This window comes from Dreissena polymorpha, chromosome 3 (assembly GCF_020536995.1).
Source record: "Dreissena polymorpha isolate Duluth1 chromosome 3, UMN_Dpol_1.0, whole genome shotgun sequence".
NCBI lineage: Eukaryota > Metazoa > Mollusca > Bivalvia > Myida > Dreissenidae > Dreissena > Dreissena polymorpha.
In genome coordinates, this window is record NC_068357.1 from 111,679,413 (window position 1) to 111,701,598 (window position 22,186).

At 35.0% G+C, this 22,186-nt stretch overlaps 1 protein-coding gene across 1 annotated transcript in view; it reads left to right on the forward strand.

Annotated features, from left to right (window-relative positions):
• Nucleotides 1-22,186, forward strand: part of LOC127872502 (RPA-related protein RADX-like) — a 115,024-nt gene that overhangs the window by 20,326 nt on the left and 72,512 nt on the right. The window contains exons 3-7 of the mRNA XM_052415828.1: nt 6,081-6,213; nt 11,366-11,500; nt 12,278-12,456; nt 13,668-13,747; nt 20,173-20,400. Coding sequence (XP_052271788.1) covers nt 6,081-6,213; nt 11,366-11,500; nt 12,278-12,456; nt 13,668-13,747; nt 20,173-20,400 — 755 coding nt within the window. The remainder of the gene's footprint in view (nt 1-6,080; nt 6,214-11,365; nt 11,501-12,277; nt 12,457-13,667; nt 13,748-20,172; nt 20,401-22,186) is intronic.

The window sequence follows — 22,186 nt, forward strand, 5'->3', positions numbered from 1 at the left end:
AAAATTAGGAGTCCAAAAGGTTAAAGTAGGAGTCCAAAAGGTAAAAGTAGGAGTCCAAAAGGTAAAAGTAGGAGTCCAAAAGGAGCCCCTTGAATATTGCACATGACTTCAAATTTTCAGAAAAAAAATCTAATAATAAAATTAAAAAAATTTGTTGGATTCGGTGGCATATATCGATTTTAATTCACTCGTGATCATAGACTCGTGAAAATATTATTTTTTGTGATCACTCGTGAATTAAAATCGTTAATCCACCGAATCCAACAAATTTTATTATTATTTTATGCTTTGTTTCACAGTTAATATACATTGTTTAAGAGTTAAACTAAAGAATTTCACTGAAATAATGATGTCATCTCGTCAAAAAAATTACATCATTTCACAGTAAACAGTGAAAATTATTGATAATTTTCACTGATAATTTTCATTGTTTGAAACAGTGAAATTATCAGTTTTAATTCACTGATATTTCTCTATAAACCACCGGAAAGCATAAAATAAAAAGAATAAATATATAATAAATACATTATATAATTGTTTGTTTCATTATTAAAAACCCATAGCGCACTATTCCTTACTTGAATGTCGATTTTTAAATCTTCACTTGTTTAATACCCCTCATTACACCTTTCCCATCATAATTAATTCGAAGTAACTCGCATTTGGCTGTTTGGGGGAAACATTAACAAAGATAAGCAAACACACTTAAGTGTTAATGTTGAGTTATTGGTGTATTTAACTGAGCTTAATTTATGTATTTAACCTTTAACCTGCTATGTATGTAATAACTGATAAGCCTCATTACTGCTGAAATAATTTCTTTAATAGAGGCTGAAATTGGTGGTCCAGTTTAACATGCTCCATTTAAATTATTATAAAACAAAGGTAAATAAAAAATATATTTTTCTTATTTATCATTTATTAGCTCATCTATTTTTTGAAATTTTTTTATGAGCTATTGTCATCATCTTGGCGTCGGTGTTGGCGTCGGCGTCCGGTTAAGTTTTGCGTTTAGGTCCACTTTTCTCAGAAAGTATCAATGCTATTGCATTCAAACTTGGTACACTTACTATCATGAGGGGACTGGGCAGGCAAAGTTAGATAACTCTGGCGTGCATTTTGACAGAATTATGTGCCCTTTTTATACTTAGAAAATTGAAAATTTGGTTAAGTTTTGTGTTTAGGTCCATTTTATTCCTTAAGTATCAAAGATATTGCTTTCATACTTGCAACACTTACTAACTATCATAAGGGGACTGTGCAGGCAAAGTTATGTAACTCTGACTGGCATTTTGACAGAATGATGTGCCCTTTTTATACTTAGAAAATTGAAAATTTGGTTAAGTTTTGTGTTTAGGTCCACTATTCCTACAGTATCAAAGCTATTGCTTTCATACTTGCATCACTTATTAACTATCATAAGGGGACTGTGCAGGCAAAGTTATGTAACTCTGCCTGGCATTTGGACGGAATTATGGGCCCTTTATACTTAGAAAATTGAAAATTTGGTTAAGTTTTGTGTTTTGGTCCACTTTACCCCTAAAGTATCATAGATATTGCTTTCATACTTGGAACACTCGCTAACTATCATAAGGGTACAGTAAAAGGACAAGTTGCATAACTCTGGTTGTCATTTTTACGGAATTATGGCCCTTTTTTGACTTAGTAACTTTGAATATATGGTTAAATTTTGTGTTTCGATCCACTTTACTTCTAAAGTATCAAGGCTATTGCTTTCAAACTTCAAATACTTTCATGCTATCATGAGGTTACTGTACCTGGCAAGTTGAATTTTACCATGACCTTTGAATGACCTTGGCTCTCAAGGTCAAATTATTAAATTTTGCTAAAATTGCCACAACTTCTTTATTTATGATTAGATTTGATTACTATTTTGACAAAACTACTCTTACCTGACATACCACAATAGACTCCATCCAAACCAACCCCCGTGCCCTCCCCCCTCCCCCCCCCCCCCCTGAATCCCCTCTCCTAAATTTTTTTTTTTTTTAAGATCATCTCACAAATGACCACCACACCCTCACACTATAACCCCCCACCCCCAATTATTTTTTTTGAAACGGTTAAAAAACACAAATATTTATTTGTATTATTTTATTTTTGAAATACCGTCCAACCATCGCACCCAAGAATCCCCTCCCTCCCCCCCACCCCGAAAAAAAAAATTGTGTATTTTTTTTCGCATTTTTGGAAGATAATGTAATAAATGTCCACACACCCACACTATACACCCCTCTTCACTCCACCCCTCCCTCCTTTGTGATTGAAATTGAGAGTCCCTTCACCTTTAAAAAGAAAATAGCGGTCTGCACCCGCTATTGTTGAAGGTTATGATGGTACTTTTATAATTTTGATTTTTTTACCTGAACAGGTTATAAACTTAAAATTGTGATAAAGCTAGTAATTATCAGTATCTTTTTTAAATTTTAAGCAATTTACAATTGAATCAAATGTATATTTTGTTAAAATTATTTGTTTATATATTTTTTTATTTTTTTTATAATCTCATATAACAGCAGTGATTCCAATTCTTACCAGTAACTGAGCCCCATATTTATTGCATGTGTTAGTAAAATATTTATTTCAGCAGAGATTAGATTACCTCTTCCCTTTTTTTCATTCTTGAGCGTTGTTTTAATGGGCCATTTAACCTTGCAGAAGCATAGTTAAATATCAATAGGAACAAGGCAATTAATCAAGGTATCAACTATGAACAATTTCAAGAAGTCTAATGGCTCCTGACTGACCATTTCAATGTTCAACTTATGTCACAGACCCTCTATTGACCAGCCATTCTAAACATCACATTGAAACCTTTGGCATCTGGCAACTGGACACAAAGCAATGTTTAATTGAGCAATACCCAGTTATGCAAAAAGATGCAACCTTGGGACTCTCAATTGGTTTGAGATAAGCATCATTTGTTAATTTTATGGGTACAAATTATAATAAGCTTAATTAAGCGTTTCCGAGAGGCCTGGTTATCTATAAAAATTAAGCCCCTTCCAGTTTCACCGAAGCGTGTTTTACGTTTACCAGTGTTTTTGGTCAAATTTAGGGTGGAACTACGACTAAATTCCCAATATTAAAAAGTACATTTTCCCGAAGTGAAGTTTTAATGTGCCCGGATCAATCCGGGGTATATTGTTTTTTGCCTGTCTGTCTGTCTGTCATTCTGTATGTCATTCTGTTTGTCTTTCTGTCCCAAAACTTAAACCTTGGTCATAACTTTTGAAATATTGAAGATAGCAACTTGATATTTGGCATGCATGTGTATCTCATGGAGCTGCACATTTTGAGTGGTGAAAGGTCAAGGTCATCCTTCAAGGTCAAAGGTCAAATATATGGCTTCAAAGCGGCGCAGTAGGGGGCATTGTGTTTCACAAACACAGCTCTTGTTTGTATATATAATAAAACAATAAGTTATTTTCCCTATCCAACTCTATGGGTTGAACCTTAGTAAATATAATATAAGGCCATCCTTAAAAAATTGTTTGTTTGGCATAACCCGACCAAGGTAAATTTGGGTGGGTAGGTATGTAGGGAAATTTTTTTTAGTATTTTTTTTTTCTGACATTGAACTATGACATATACCAAAGGTAATTATCAAATAAAGCTCTAAGTCTTCTGGCTCATGATAAGAAAATTGGTAAAGATTTTTCTGCATGGAATAGAATTCTTTGATTAATTTTGGTAAAGAGACATCCAAAGAACATTTGTGTGAAATTAATTCAAAATTACAGTAGATCACTGAGTGGTTTAGGAGATGTTATTTAAGGACACTCTGTGACAGGTGAGCTAAAACATATATGCTGAAAATAAACAGAATAAACTATTTAATTTTAATATGCCTGTAGTAAGATGAAACATAATGGCACTGATAATTTTAATTTTTAAGATAGCTACTTGATATTTGGCATGCATGTGTATCTCATGGAGCTGCACATTTTGAGTGGTGGAAGGTCAAGGTCATCCTTCAAGGTAAAAGATATGGCTTCCAAGTGGGGCAGTAGGGGGCATTGTGTTTCTGACAAACTTATCTCTTGTTTCCATTATATTTATAAGAATTTATTGATTAAAATAATGACATTCAAAACAATGTATTACCGGTAAATTTGTGCGGTTGTGAATTAGTCATGCATGAATTACCCCGTGTCAATATCAATCTATAGTTTCAGTGGCTTTGTTATACCAAGCACACTTATCAGTCCGTATTGTGTACTCCTCCACAATAAAATTGTGGGCAGTTAGTTCGGAAACTTTTGATGCAAACATTGATGTTGTCCTTGTGAATATTGTGCATTTCATCAGGGACCTGTATAGGTCCCTGATTTCATGCAAAACTCAGTTATATCAAAACATTTATTTTAACTCGAGATTAAATTAAAAAGAACACACACAAACAATGTGTATCGTTATCGTCTTTAAGATAGTTAATTAATGAAACAATTACTGTAACGTATACAAATTAAACAAAATACGAATTGCCTATAAGGTGGATATATTAAACGATTTTACATTGTTAGGCGCACCTGCCGCTTCCATCATTTCAACAAGATGGCAGACTTTTAAAGAAATAAATTGGACTCGGCAAACATGGCAAATAAAGATCGCATTAACAAATTAGATCTAGACTTAGAAAAGATTAATGAAATTCCTGTGATAATCAAAGATGCATAAAATTGTTTTAGATGCTAACAATTTATTTATTGGTAATGTACTGAATTTACAATGTGGAAAAACAGTGCGTATCAAAAATGCATATATGTCTATATATTGCTATATGTATACATGCCCCGGAAAATCGGCAAATATCCCGGAAAATTGAGCTCAATGTCCCGGATTGGTCTGAAAATGTATTGCATGTATGCCGGTAATTATGGACCAAATCGGCAGAGTTGCATTCACACATGTTAATCCCTTTTGTCTAAACACCGCATACAGCAGTCTACACAATAGGTCAGCAGACGTGCTATGCGTGTTTTCATAACGCCCAACACTTAATCTAGTTTCGTCCAGATATTCTCTTGTTTCAGTATAAAATACAATTAGTGTTTCAATAATTAATACTCACTTAAAAGACCGTAACGTTAAAGATACGGCGTGTTTGTTTTAAAATTAATTCAGAGAAAATATCAAATTATTCACGATATAAATGTGTTAAACAATACCGAAGAAACTTTTAACCGAAATTAACATAATGTTCTATGCGCTACAAAGTTTGTATAAAAAAATCAATACACGCACGCTTTCCTTGACCTTGTATATTGCCGCATAATTTTCGCGCTCTTTTGTCGGGAAATATACATGATGACTATATATGAAGCATTTGTAAACGTCGTGTTAACATTAAAAGGTCGGAAGTGTGTTTCGGATTACAAATTATTTTTCTCATTTGGGAATTTAACGGAAAATTTATGCTTGTGTTATATTTGTTGTGAATTAAATATTCAATAGGTAAAATGCTTTACATGTCGAAAAAATGTTTTGATAAAATTATGCATTAAAAGCACAATTTTCAGGAGGATAACACCCGTTGGCTATAATCAGTCTCTTACGTAACTTGCCATGATTTTATCGCGGAGAATTACACTGTACGGACAGATTAATGTGGCAGGTTTCCCTAAAATTATTGATTGATACACAAAATGTAGAGACATGGGGTTATTGACGCATATCTGATTCACACTGTTGCCACCTAGGGGTGGGCCGTAAAACACGCATTGTGTAAGTGACGCAAATAACAGGAAAGGATAAAAAGCGGAAAGGAAAAATTTAGCGGAAATGATTGTCGGAGCAAAAAAAAAGAAAAGGAAAGGAAAGTAACAAAAAAAAAATTCAGTCGGGCCGATTTTAGTGGGTCGGTCGGGTTATGCCAAACAAAAGAATTTTTAAGGATGGCCTTAGAAACAAATTCCCAATTTTAATCAAAACTAAGTAATTTTTTCCAACCAAAGGGTTGCCTGGTTCCTAAAATGGTGAAAAAACACGGGATATAGGAGCTATGTCAACTTATGATTTAATTTGACAATGACAAAGTTGATTGTTTTTTCTCACAGCTACAGGCAGGCAGCCATATAGTCATAACATCAGCACATGTTCACTTTGATGAGACAGATATAGACAGCGGTAAAACTGTGATAGTGAAGGGGCTGACAGTGACTGGGTATGGGACCTTGCCAGGCGATAAAGGTTTGTGTTTGTTTTAATTACTGAAGATAAATTGAGTGCAATAAATCACACTTTAAACATTCGAAACAACATGGCTAGTTATTTAACATCATACACTTATTTCATGGATGCGCGGTGAACAGTCAAAACTGTTTCTCAAGGTATCAGGGATGACTTTGATACTGTTGCCCGAGGCCAATAGGCCGAGGGCAACAGTTCCAAATGTCAGCCCTGATACCGAGGGACAACAGTTTAGATTGTTCACCAAGCATCCATGAAATAAGTGTTTTATTACCTGATCAAATTTCCAACATAGAAATAACAGCAAACTAAATTTTTATTTACACACAACAGTAATTGATAAAATAAATAATTTTGACTGTTTAACTGTAAAATGACGTCATTTTTTCGACGAAATGATGTCATTATTCCAGCAGGCAACAGTTCAAACTGTTGACCAGTCAACAGTTCGATATTCACCGGTAACAGTTAAAACATTGCAAATTTCTTTTTCGACGAGGAAATAGCAAAAAATAATTAATTATCATTTATATAAGACATCAGGTAATAAATTAGATCTGGATTGTGGAACTCAATTTCTAGTTGTCTTCTTAGTTGCATACAATTCAATAGCCATATAGTAAGTAAGTTTATTGTAAACAAAGGCCTCCGGCCCATAATACATCATGTATACATAATATATTTATACAGATAATACAGAGAGTTGTCCCTACGTATATATGTACAATATCATTTGACTGGAGAAAAAACAAAACGAACAAACATACTTAAACGACACATATTATGTTCCATTTGAAAAACGTATTAACTGGTTAACATAAAAGGCTATTTTTTTAAATAACAAATTCATTTTCATTTCTTAACAAATCAAAGAAATTCGAAATAGTTTGCCTGCCATGATACCAATTATACCAATATGTTTGCCTAATTTCAGCATATTTAGACCATTAAAAAAAATACATGATATTCATCCTCTATTTTTACAGATTCATTTTCTAATTGACAATGTGCACATATTCTAAGATGTCTTGGTATTCCTAATTGTCTACCTAACTCTTTTGAAACCTGTGGCTCGAACAACGAAATCTTGGTAACGCTTGCCTGCAATGAAATGGCATTGCAATGTCTAAATATCGTTCCGTGTTTAATAAACTTTTAAATTGCTTGTAAGTATCGCATCTAGAAGAATAGTTTAATAAACTTTTAAATTGCTTGTAAGTATCGCATCTAGAAGAATCATTTATGTTTTCGTGCCAGGATTGAGTTGCACAATCAGTCAGACGTTGTTTAAAAAGGAGTATGAATAAATCAATATCACCAACATCCTGTTAGAGCCAAATAAAGCCGAACCCATATTTAAAAAGAAGCTCCTTTACATCCGTAGCCCAATTTGGCCTTCCAATATCATCTAATGACTAACATTTTATAACAGTTTTTTGGATATTTTCTATCAGGCATCTAGAGAAGTTTACACCAGTATTTTATACATTTTGAGTGATAAATGACGTACATTGGTAAACGGCCACATTCCCCTAAAGCTACACAGTTATTGACCGCAGTTTTTAACACCCAGAGAGTACTTGCAAGCTGCTATTTGTGCACGCTCTATTGAATCACTATATGTGAATCCCCAGAATTCTGATCCGAATGTGAGTATGGGTGTAACCATTGCATCAAATAATTTAAAGAATTCTGTACAGCAGAAATATCCGAACGGAATTTGGTATTCTTTAATGGCAAATAATGCCCTTCGTCCCTGAGCGGCTAATTATGTCCCCCTTCAAAGAAGAGGGGGTATATTGTTTTGCACATGTCGGTAGGTCGGTCTGTCCGTCTGTCCACCAGATGGTTTCCGGATGATAACTCAAAAACGCTTAGGCCTAGGATCATAAAACTTCATAGGTACAGTGATCATGACTCGCAGATGACCCCTATTGATTTTGAGGTCACTAGATGGAAGGTCAAGGTCACAGTGACTCGAAATAATAGAATGATTTCTGGATGATAACTCAAGAACGCTTACGCCTAGTATCATGAAAATTCATAGGTACATTGATCATGACTCGCAAATGACCCCTTTTCAGGTCACTAGGTCAAAGGTCACGGTGACTCGAAACAGTAAAATAGTTTCCGGATGATTACCAGGTTTTTTTTTGGCCCGATTTTATAGCCGAAATTTGGCTATGTTCCCAATCCCAAAAAATATACTTTTTCCCCAAAATATGGCAATTTTTTTTTTTTTTTTTTAGAAATAAGTGTCAATTACATCTAACAAAGTATTATATGATTTTGTTCTTTTAATTTGAATGATTATAAAAAGTTATATCAAATTAAGTATTTCCCTAATCAGTGGACTTTTAGTTTGTAATAAAAAGGCTAATGAATTTATTTTCCCAATTTCATGAAAATGCCGATAAAATTCCCAATTCCAAAGCCATGGGCTATCTTCCCAAAAAGTGGAAAACCCCCCTGATAACTCAAGAACGCTTACGCCTAGGATCATGAAACTTCATAGGTACATTGATCATGACTGGGAGATGACCCCTATCGATTTTCAGGTCACTAGGTCAAAGGTCAAGGTCACGGTGACACGAAATAGTAAAATGGTTTCCGGATGATTACTCAAGAATGCTTACACCTAGGATCATGAAACTTCATAGGTACATTGATCATGACTGGCAGGTGACCCCTATTAATTTTCAGGTCACTAGGTCAAAGGTCAAGGTCACAGTGACTTGTAACAGTAAAATGGTTTCCTGATGATGACTCAAGAAAAATTAGGCCTAGGATCATGAAACTTCATAGGTGCATTGATCATGACTGGCAGATGACCCCTATTGATTGTCAGGTCACTAGGTCAAAGGTCAAGTTCACAGTGACAAAAAACGTATTCACACAATGGCTGCCACTACAACTGACAGCCCATATGGGGGGCATGCATGTTTTACAAACAGCCCTTGTTTAGTTTTGCAGCCGACCAGCATAACTTTGGGGTATATGGAATGCCCATATATTTATAGACGGACGTTGTATTTACTGGACAATTATTGAAACACCATTTTTCATAGTGACATAATGGACCCCCATTTCTAAATACCATTACCTCAGTTTTTTTATACCCCCATTACTGGTAATGGGGGCTATATAGGAGTCACTTTGTCTGTCGGCCTGTCCCAAAATTTCATCTGATCTTCACCAAACTTGGTCACAAGTTGTATCTAGATGATGTCTAGGTCAAGTTTGAATATGGGTCATGCCAAGTCAAAAACTAGGTCATGGGGTCACTTAGTGTGTTTTAAACCAAAAGTTTGTCTGGACTATAACTATGTCATTTATCGTTAGATTTTAAAATGACTTGGTACATTTGTTCACCATCATGGGACGGTGTGTAGTGTGAAAAAAGTACTTTGATATCTCAAATGTCAAGGTCACACTTGGAGTTTAAAGGTCAAATGCTTGTCTGGGCCATAACTTAGTCATTTATGGTGAGATTTTTAAATCATTTGGAAAATTTGTTCACCATCATTGGACAGTGTGAAGCGCGAAAGAATTACGTCGATATCTCGAAGGTCAAGGTAACACTTTGAGTTCAAAGATCATAAATTAGCTTGTCCGGGCCATAACTATGTCATTCATTGTAAGATTTTGAAATCATTTGGCACATTTGTTCACCATCATTGGACAGTGTGTTGCGCAAAAGAATTACGTAGATATCTTCAAGGTCAAGGTCACACTTAAAGTTCAAAGGTCAAAAATGGCCATAAATGAGCTTGTCCGTGCCATAACTATGTTGTTCATTGTGAGAATTTAAAATCATTTGGCACATTTGTTCACCATGATTTGCCGGTGTGTCGCGCGAAAGAATTACGTCAATATCTCTAGGGTCAAGGTAACACTTTGAGTTCAAAGGTAAAAAATGGCCATAAATGAGCTTGTCCGGGCCATGATTATGTCGTTCATTGTGAGATTTAAAAATCATTTGGCACGTGTGTTCACCATCATTGGACAGTGTTTTGCGCGAAAGAATTACATCAATATCTCCAAGGTCAAGGTCAAACTTTGAGTTCAAAGGTCAAAAATGGCCATAGATGATCTTGTCTTGACCATAACTATGTCATTAATTGTGAGATTTTAAAATGACTCTCTACATTAATTTTGTTCACAGTCATTGCACAGCGTGTCATGTGGAAGAATTCAAGAGTTCAAGGGTCAAGATTGCTATAAATTATAATGGCATAATAATTCTTAAAAATTGCCATAAATTAGATTCTCTTGTTTTGTGAAGACAGCATGCAAAATAGTCTGTGTCAATGCATGTGTCAAATTCATGCTTGTTAAGGTACAATAGCATTTATCTGCAACTGTAGATTTACAGCTGTATCTGCACAATTTGCAATATCATCAGCAAAAAGTATACAAAATATGTCAGGGACACATAGAACAAGCGGAGTCAGTAGTAGTAGTTGTTGACAGAAATTGATATGGATTTTAAATTGTAAAAAGTTCCTAATAGTTTGGAAGAAAAAATGAATTTATCATAAGTTTAGAATATTATTTGAGCAAGTTTGGAAGAAAAAAATGAATTAATCATAAGTTTAGAATGTAAATTTGAGCACAACAGTTAAATGGTTTATGCAACAGGGTTTAAAATTGGTTGTTTGTACAGCCAAAATAAGACTTCTTTTCCAGTATACCCTAACTTATTATCCCCCGCCATAGGCGGAGGGATATTGTTTTGGCGTTGTCCGTCTGCCCGTCTGTACGTTCATCCGTCCGGCACTTTTGTGTCCGGAGCCATTTCTTGGAAGTGCTTTGGCGGATTTCATTGAAACTTGGTATGAGTATATATATGGATAAGAGGATGATGCATGCCAAATGGCATTGTACACCATCTGTTTATAACGCAGTTATGGGCCTTTGTATCTTAATAAAATGCTTTTTAAGCTGAGTGTCAAATATAGCCCTTTTGTGTACAGAAGCATATTGGCGGTGGAAATCAATTCAACAAATTTGTTTTTTTGAAATGTGTTAACCAGACTGAATCATGATGAGTTGACATTAACTTTTAATTTCCATCTTGCCCTTTTGAATCATCACCCTTTACCTTAAAGGAAACTAGCTATTTCTATGGTAAATATTTGTATGTGTTCAGACCTGTCAAGGCTTCAGTGGGCAGATGACTGCAGCCCCCACGAGCAGACATGTTTACCCCTTACATCATCCCGGGGGTATCACGTCAGTGTGTGGTCCACCATGGAGATGTGTGGGGACTGCTGGAAAATGGAAGGTGAGGCAGAACTTTGATCTTTATGTGAACAGAAACTATTCCTATGTTAAGCTAACATGAAAACCTTGCATGCACTTTGATTTTGGGCCAGTTGGGGTAAGGTGAAGGCCACTGTTTGTGATGCTAAACATATTTTAAGTTTATGGTCAGTAACTTCAGGTAGTATGGGAATATTATTCAGACCCAGGTTGCGATTGCATAGAGGGTCAGTTGGGTCAAGGTCACTGTTACTAAAAATATACAAATGATTTCTTCTCAATAATTTTAGTTTAAAGGGATGTATCTTTCTTTTATTTTCGGTATAAGCAGCTGATATGGAGACCATACTTGCAAAGTAATTGAATTCACTTAAATTATTTAGTAAAAATTGAATAATCTAATTTCTTTGCATCATCACATTTCTTGTTTTTTGGTATATTTAGGTACATTTTAGTACATTTTCTTTTTCAGTTTACTACAGATATTTATCTTCAAATATGTCTTTGTGATCATAATATTTGGTTACTGTCACAAAAAGTACATGATAGTATCAAAGCGAAGAAATGGCCGTAGGATATCTGTTGCTTTTAAGTTGTCTAAGTTTTTTTATGAACAAATTAATAATTCTGTGGTTTGGTTTCAATACATGTGGGAGCATTGCTTCATTTAACTAATTGAAAGTATAGCTTGCAATTATGTTTACTCCTTCATTTCACTTTTGGTGATTATCTACAAGATCTTTGCAGAAGGATAAAAAAAACACAAACCTTACGTGAAAAACGCTTGTCAACATTTCAGCAACATTATCGGGACTGCCAGAAGGAGTTGAGGCCAAGGATATATATGGCATCAAGGATCTAGCCAGGAGCTGGGGGAGTGTCCGTGCCTCCAACCCAGCACTGCTTGTCCGTGTACAAGTGAAGAGCAGGATGATACATTATGCAAAACCATCCAAAAATGACAAGTGGCCTTTTCAGGTGTGTGTTTGTGTGTTGCCACAGTGTTTTTTCTTGCCTTTTTTGGAATGAAGAGGGTCCATTTGCTTGGTGAAAAATTGCTTGTTTTGACTCAAATTGGGAAATTATTGTTGTTGATTTTTGGCTAACAAATACTTTAAAATTGAGTATACAAGTTATTTTAATTGTTAGATTCACTCAACCAACAAGGGAGGTAACTCGTGATGTCAGAGTTCAGCAGTAAACAAAAAGTGGCTCTTCATTAATTTGCTTTATATGGGTATAAATAAGGTTAACAAGCTCTTCTGATTAGATTAAACAGTCCAAAATCATCAAATCAAGATAGTAGAGACATTAATCTTTCAGAACATTTAATGGCATGTTCATTCAAGCTATTAAGAGGTAAAATTCATAAACCAAAAAATGTGGATTGTTTTTTGTTGCACTTATAGACAATGTTCCTGGATGAAATCAATGCAATATTACTTTTAAATCATTAATGTATTGAAATTCAACAAGAAAGTGTTAGAATATTTGTGGAAAACACAATAATTTTTATTAAAACTTGTGTCCGCTACAATTGTACTACTGGTTGCGGAAATTACAGATCGTACACATGTATTGACAGACATACGCCAAAAGACAGAATATTTTAAGTTTATCAGCTTTTAAATAATCAACTTCTCAAATGAGAATCAAAATCATACATTTATCAACTAGCAATAGTCAGTAACACCAAAATCTTTGGGCGCAACCATCGTGTTTTGTGGAAACTGCAACATATTGTTTTTCGGGTAATTTCTGTAACAGCTGGGAAAATTTCAGAAGACAAGTTTTTGTTAATATTCTTATGTTTTCCTCAAATATTCTACTACGAAATTGTTTGTATTCCAATACACAGGATTTAAAAGATATTCCTCAAGTGCATACAATATTGAGAGAAAAAACTTGTTTCAGTTTAGTCTATCCTATCTGATAGTTACAATGTACATCAATTCCTATAGCTCGACAACCCACTTATTTTCAAAATCTATAATAATTGATTTGTAATCAACGACTCACAAGACCTTAATTTCATATCAATTTTCAAGTCTTGCAGATGCAAAGTTTGAATTTTGTCAGCTTATTTGAAATTAGTTTAAATTGTGTTGTATGTTTTAGTCAACTCTCAGTGTATAATAATGCACAACATTGTGGCCAGCTGACCCTTGTTAACTTCTCATTGTATCTAGGCCCACCTGTTGGTAGCTGACAAGACAGGGGCATGTACTGCAGTGTTGTGGAATGCAATGTGTCCCCAACTGTACCATAGGTAAGTGGGCTGATCTTCAGCTGAACAGATCCTTCCGTACTTGGTTACCCTTTGCATATTTGAGCATTGTTTTAAGAAAACTGGGCTTAATGCATGAGCGTAAAGTGTCATCCCAGATTAGCCTGTGCAGTCTGTACAGGCTAATCAGGGATGACACTTTACGCCTAAGCTTGATTTTCAGTAAGGAGGGACTTCCTTGAAACTAAAAATACCTTAAAAGCGGAAGTGTCATCCCTGATTAGCCTGTGGGGATTGCACAGGCTAATCTGGGACGACACTTTACGCACATACGTTATGCCCAGTTTTCTCAGAACACGACTCATATTATTGTTGTCAACATTCACACAACCATTAATTATTATTTTATGTTCATTATTTAAACCATACTTTTCATCACCATGTTCAATAAGCATTTATTTACACATCCATTACATGTCTTGTGTATGTTGTTTGGCTAAGTACTTATGTATTTGCCAATAAAACTGACTTGACTAGACTTGACTGGTAACAGAATAGTATAAACAAATCTTACAATAAATGGATAAACCCTTAACCAGGCAGATACTCATTTTTAGCTCCACTGGCCAAAGGCCAGCGGGGCTTATGTCATGGTCCTGTGTCCGTCGTGTGTGCGTGCGTGCGTCCGTGCGTTAACTTTTTCTTTAAACATCTTCTTCTCCTAAACTACTGGTCCAATTCTGATGAAATTTCCCAGGAATGTTCCTGTGGTGAACCTCTTACAAATTTGTTCAAATTATGCCCCTGGGGTCAAATTTGACTTTGCCCCTGGGGGTCAAACAATTGAAAATTTGCTTATATAAGGCCTATTTTGTGAAAACTTAAAAAATCTTCTTGTCCATAACCATTGGGCCTAGGGCTACACAATTTGGTATGTAGTGACATCTTATAGTCCTCTACCAAGTTTGTTCAAATAATGCCCCTGGGGTCAAATTTGACCCCGCCCTGGGGGGTCAAAAAATCGAAAATTTGCTTATATTAGTCCTATTTTGTGCAAACTTTAAAAATCTTCTAGTCCATAACCGTATGGCATAGGGCTACCAAATTTGGTATGTAATGACATCTTATAGTCCTCTACCAAGTTTGACCGTTCCCTAGGGGTCACAAAATTGAACATATGCTTATATTGGGCCCATTTTGTGCAAACTATAAAAATCTTCTTGTCCATAACCATTGGGCCTATTTCTATCAAATTTGGTAGGTAGTGACATCTAATAGTTCTCTACTTAGTTTTTTAAAATATACCCCTGGGAACAAATTTGACCTTGTCCCAGGGGTCACAAAAATGAACATATGCTTAAATAAGGCCTATTTTGTGCAAACTTCAAAAATCATCTTGTTCTTAATTATAGAACCTAGGGCTACTAAATTTGGTATGTAGTGATATCTAATAGTTCTCTACCAAATTTGTTCAAATTATTCCCCAGGGCTCAAATTTGACCCTGTCCTGGGAGGTCACAAAACTGAACATATGACGTTTACCAGGGGAGATTACTGCGGCCGTGTGGCTGTGACCAACAACAACAACAACATCTTGTAAACATGAGATAAAACCCTGTCATTTAGTGCCATTTTAGATAAGATGGTGACTGCTTACAAAGTAATTGAAGTAAGAGCATGTGTTCTGAATGTTTTTATTATAAACTGAAAAAAGTCGGGATTTATTTAAATATGTCAAAAGTGACCATATATCCGGATAAAAAAAATTCGGATGACATGTTTATTTAATGTCTTTTTTGTAGTGTTTAAACCAGTTTAATAATATCTTATTGATTTTAAAACACAACTTCCATGAACATAATTGTTTCCAGAAAAGTCAATATATGATACTGCATTGTAAACTCAAACTTTGTATCCAAGAGAAGGTGTTGGAATTAATGAAGTGCAATGTTCTTAACTATCGTATATGCTGCTTTTTAATAAATAATGATTCATTGTTCCATTTGTGAATTGTGACTCATAAATTGTGGAGATATGATTGTCAATTGCTCAACGATCCATATAAATTTCTGATCATTTTATAATTTTGTTAATATAAGTTATGAATTGATATTAGAAGTCAAATGTATTACTTAATTAAATACATTTATAAATATAAGAAATAATCTTTAGATTATCATAATATTCTCAGGCCTGTTGGTCTAAGGGATGTGTGGGTTGTTAATTATATTTATGCCCCTCTTCGAAGAAGAGGGTGTTTATTGTTTTGCACATGTCGGTCCGTCCGTCGTCCATATGTCCGTCCACCAGATGGTTTCTGGATGATAACTCAAGAACGCTTAGGCCTAGGATCATGACACTTCAAAGGTACATTGATCATGTCTTGCAGATGACCCCTGTTGATTTTTAGGTCACTAGGTCAAAGGTCAAGGTCACGCTGACCCGAAATAGTAAAATGTTTTCCGGATGATAACTCAAGAACGCTTATGCCTATGATCATGAAACTTCAAGGTACATTGATCATGACTCGCAGATGACCCCTATTGATTTTCAGGTCACTAGGTCAAAGGTCAAGGTCACGGTGACCGGAAATAGTAAAATGGTTTCCGTATGATAACTCAAGAACGTTTTATGCCTAGGATCATGAAACTTCATAGGTGCATTGATCATGATACGCAGATGACCCCTATTGATTCTCAGGTGAAAGGTCAAGGTCACTGTGACCCGAAATAGTAAAATGTTTTCTGGATGATAACTCAAGAACGCTTATTCCTAGGATCATGAAACTTCATAGGTACATGGATCATGACTCGCAGATTACCCCTATTGATTTTCAGGTTACTAGTTCAAAGGTCATGGTTACTCAACTTAGAAAAATGGTTTCCGGATTATAACTCAAGAACACTTGCGCCTAGGATCATGAAACTTCAAAGGTACATTTATCATGACTCGCAGATGACCCCTATTGACTTTCAGGTCACTAGGTCAAAGGTCAAGGTCACGGTGACTTCACACAGTAAAATGGTTTCCGGATGATAACTAAAGAAAGCTTACGCCTAGGATCATGAAACTTCATAGGTACATTAATTTTTGACTCACAGATGGACCCCTATTGATTTTCAGGTCACTAGGTCAAAGGTCAAGGTCACAGAGCCAAAAAACGTATTCACTCAATGGCTGCCACTACAACTGCCAGCCCATATGGGGGGGGGGGGGGGGCATGCATGTTTTACAAACAGCCCTTGTTTGAGATGATTCTTACCAAAGAAAGATGCTACTATTGTATTTGTTATAAATGTGTTAAAGGCTCTAAGAAGGAACCAGAGATTATTAACCCTTTACCAAACACCAACAGGATTTTACGGGTTTATAGCTGACGACTTTATGAATAATTATGATAAAATGAGAAATTGCTCAAGATGAGCAATTTCTCCTTTTATCACTATTTCTACCCTACCTGATTATTTCCTTAATATTCCATTACAATTTAATTGTCGTCTGCAACCTTTTTCAAATTGGGAAAGTCCAAAATGAAAATGTGTCATTTGGTAAAGGGTTAAGGCATTTTGATTCCTACGGGTCTTGTAAATCTGTTTCAAATGAAATGCGTATATTTGATCTTCAGCATCTAAAAATATGTGAAATAGAAAGAACGACAATATCTTTTGGAGAGATAAATGTACCTACGTTATAAGCAATGGGACTGCTTCAAAGGAACAATTCCCGGGCTTTTTAGTCTGTTTAGTTAACACGGTAGTAACTTTTTCCATATATAAAAATGCTCACCCTTCCAACTTTAAGCGCCCAGTGGGACGAGGGATAGACAGAGAAAGTCACATGCTTGAGTACATTTCAACCTATGCGCATTGCGCGTTTTTTTGCATAAAAAACCAGTGGAGCGATACAGGGCCATCATGGCCCTCTTGTTACAGTTTTGGGGTCCATTGAAAATTCAAATTAAATTTTATACCTTTCTTACTATATTTAAGTTTTTAAGGCTTCATTTCCAAACCTAAGATACTAATGAGCAGCAAACAGAATTAAACCTGAACAGACTGCAATTAACTCACAGGCTGTTGTGGTTTTATGCTGGTTGCACATAGCTATTTTCACATAGCTTGTAAATGGGTAAGGGTTAAGGATTCCATGACAATACATTTCATAAAATACTTTGTAAAGGTTTTAACCCTAGGTTTTAATCTCATCTGCGAACAACTTGCTCATGGTGAGCTTTTACGATCGCCTTTTGTCCATCATTTGGTGTGAATTGCGTAGAAGTGAACATTTTTTGCCCAACCTTTGTTAAACTTGGTCTGGACGTTTGTCACAACCATATATTGGCCAAGTTCAAAACTGGGTCACTTAAGGTAAAAAATAAGGCCACTAAGTCAAATTAAATAAAAAGATTCAAATTTTTTAAAAGTGACACATATTGTTTAATCTTTTTGAAACTTTGTGGGAACATTTTTGATACCTCGCCAAAGGCAGAGGGATATAGAACTGGTATTGTCAATCCATCAGTCCGTCTGTCACACAATTTATTTTTGGCGGGGGATATCTATTCAATGAATTTGCTTGTTGTCCCCTACCGGTTTCACTGGAGGGACTTATGGTTTTCGCTCTGTGTGTCCGTCGGTCCGTCGATCTGTCAGTCTGTCACACTTTTCTGGATCCTGCGATCACTTTAAAAGTTCTTCATATTTTTTCATGAAACTTTAAACACGGATAGATGGCAATATGGATATTATGCACGTCATTTCATTTTCTTCCTACGTCAAAAATTGTGGTTGCTATGGCAACAAATATAATTTAAAAAAAATCAAAAAAAATCTGGCAATGGTGGAGCCAGTAGGGGACGTATATTGCTTGGCAATAGTCTTGTTTAAGTTATATCTTTGCTGAGTTCAAAAGCTGTTCTGATTAATTGGAAAAAATGCCACCAGTGTGCATGCCAGTTGTTATTTAGTGGTAAACCCAGAAAACAGTAAGAACTGTTTCACTTGACCTTTCATCCAATTTACATGGTATCAGGGCCTGTAATTGGAATATTGCAACTTCATATATTAACAATTCATAAGTGACCTATGGAACTTTTGTACAGACAGTCTCTTTGCAGGTGGGACAACCAGCTACTGACTTATGGTTGTTCCAGTAGAGTTATCTCCCATAAATAAATCTAAGGTTTAAATATGGACATATACATTCTGTGTTTGAAATATTTTCATATTTCAAAAGTTTGTCAAAATAATTTGACTAAAAATTAAATACTGGTAATTATGCTTTATAAAGCACTTTTATTCTTAACTCCCACTTCATAGAATAGTCTAGTTCCTTCTGGTCTCCTGTGAGCAATTGGCCCTTGTTACTACAATTACGACAATTTACGTTATTTATTTTTTAAACAAATAAGATGTGTTTTTTTGCCTTTTGGTAATAGAGCTGCAAATATCCCAGGTGTCAGCAATCATGTTTTGATTTTCAAACATACTAAATCTTTACATTTGATGTTCAAAGTTTGTATTTGTTTACATTAATTATTTCTTTCATTATCTCATTCCTTTTCTATATTGACATAAACAATATACATAGAAAGTAAATAGTCCTTATTTACGTGTGAAAATGTTAGGTGGGAAACAATTGGTAAAGTGCCTTGCAGACTCGTGCAATATCGCATATATCTTTGGACAACTATGTATTTTTAAATACATTTATACCAATCAATTAAGGTCAATAAAGCAGTCATAAATTAGGTCACATGATTAACATTATGAAAAATTAAAAGTATTAATGTGAATAAGTTTCATTTGAGTCCCTTGAATGATTTCTCAGTTATGCTCTCAGGGGTTTTTCAGCACTGTCTGCGCCTCCGGAAAACGGAGGCACTCCCAAAGCAAACGGACCCGATCCCAAACCTTTTTTTTTTAAAGAATGAAGTGTCTTATAACGTGTGTGACTAATCAGTGTTTGTTTTGGTCAAAAATATCTGCTATAAGGTTTTGACTGTTCAGTTCTTATCTCAGAGTGTAACTGTAACTGAAAAACAAAACTGCATTACTTGAATAAACGTTGAACATGCCCAATATTGCATCTGTTTATATAAAGAAGACAAAATAACAAATAAAAACAAATTTATTTGTTAAACCACTGAATTATTTAAGCATGATAAATTCACAATTTTTTCCCAAATGAGCCGTTTCATCAAAGCAAAAATTCCCAAAATGACTAATTTTGTCGATAAAAAATTCCCAATTTGGTCAGACTCCTTTTCCCAAAATAGGCAGAAAAACCCTGGCTCTGAAGAATTTGGATGGACTTAGGTACAGAAAAACAGACAATGCGTTTACTATATGCTGTCTTTAGGGGGTATAAACAAAATTGCATCACAACCTAACATACAGTCATACTATACTTATGAGTAGATGAGCAAGAACTGAGATTGTTACAATGGTGGTCAAATTCATTTTCAGCATTAAAGAGGGGACTGTTTTGTTCCTGAGGAAATTCACTACCAAGAAAAGCTTCAATGTTCCGAGGATTAAAGCAGCACTGAAGAACACCCAGTTGTTTGACATTGACCTCAATATCAACAGTCACCACCCGGAGACTGAGGTCAAGGTCATTCATGAGTCAAGGTTACCTGATGGAATAGAACTGCCCAATAGGCTGTATAATTTTGTGAACCGGAGACAAGTTGGGTAGGTAAAAATAATGCCCAGAAATTATACCTAACACAGTTCAAACAAATTTCATTAATAAGGATTTATATTTGGTATTTTTTAAGTCATCAGCATCTTTAATTACTACATTTCCTATATATTGATTCAAATCATGATATTAACATTGTAACCTTGAAGTGAACTTGTACCGTATTTCTTCGATTGTAAGACGGATTGACTATAAGACCAGACCCCAACTTTAGGTCCCAGATCGGCTGTATTTTGTGTGGCCTCGCTAATAAGACGGGGCAATTTTTAAGAACGAAAATCTCAAATTTCAATAGTCAAGATACCGGTAATGGTTTACACAATGCGTGTTTTACGGCCTACCCCTAGGTGGTAACATGTCGCTATCAGTTGATAATTTCAGGGGTTTATTGCAGTATATGGCTTTGTTTTACCTACCACATTTATCGGACTGTACAGTGTACTTCACCGCGTTAAAATCATGGCAAGTTAAGTAAGAGACTGATGATAGTCAGCGGGTGTTATCCTACTGGAAATTGTGCTTTTAATTCATAATATTATCAAAACATTTTTTTCGACACGTAAAGGGTTGTAACAAATTAATATTTAATTCATGAGAAATATACCACAAGTATAAATGTTCCGTTAAATTCCCAAATGAGAATAATAATTTGTAATCCGAAACACACTTCCGATTTTTTAATGTTTACACGTTAACAAATGCTTCCAATAAAGTCATCATGTATCTTTCCCAACAAAAGAGCGCGAAAATTATGCGGCAATGTACAAGGTCAAAGCGTGGAAAGCGTGCGTGTATTGATTTTTTATACAAACTGTGTAGTGCAGAGAACATTGAATTCTGATAATTTCGGTTACCGGGTAAATGTTTGTTTGGTATTTTTAACACAATTATATCGCGAACAATTTGATATTTCTTCTAAATTAATTTCAAATCAAACACGCTGCATCTTTATCGTTACAATCTTTTAGTAATTGTTGAAACAGTAATTGTACTGTTAATTGTGGGACAGTTGTGATTAAGTCGACTAAACCACACCTTCATCCAATCAAAAAATATACCGTGTGAAGTTGAACAATAACGATTGGTTAAGGGCGCATCAAGCGATCGAGTAATTATTTTTGATTGGTCAGAAGTAGTTTGCAGCAGAACCGTTGTGCATATCATTATAAAATCGGATAACTGTATCCTTATCATCAAGGTCTATTAGTTGAGTAATTATTGAAACAGTAATTGTACTGTATACTGATTCAAGAGTGGGCGTTATGAAAACACGCAAAACACGTCTACTGACCTATTGTGTAGACTGCTGTCTGCGGTGTCTAGACAAAAGGGATTAACATGTGTGATTGCAACTCTGCCGATTTGGTCCATAATTAGTGGTAATACATTGTTTTGAATGTCATTATTTTTATCAATGCATTTTTATTAATATAATGGAAAAAATAATAAATGAACTTTTCATTTTTATTCGATAATAAACTCGCGAGTACTATTCCAAACAGACATATCATTTATAATATATAATAACATAAGGATATAAGCGGCAAATCATGTATCTAAACGAAAGTAGTTTCTTTTCGTCATCAGAAATACAATTATCACTTCACAAATATTAGTAAACTTTTTTTTCTTAGGATGCTCTTATAAGACGATCCCCCAACTTTATGCCTTAAAAAATCGGGAAAAAACCCCGTCTTCCAATCGAAGAAATACGGTAATGCCTATGAACTCAATAATTGACAGTTTACTTTTATCAAGCATCATAATGCTTCACAA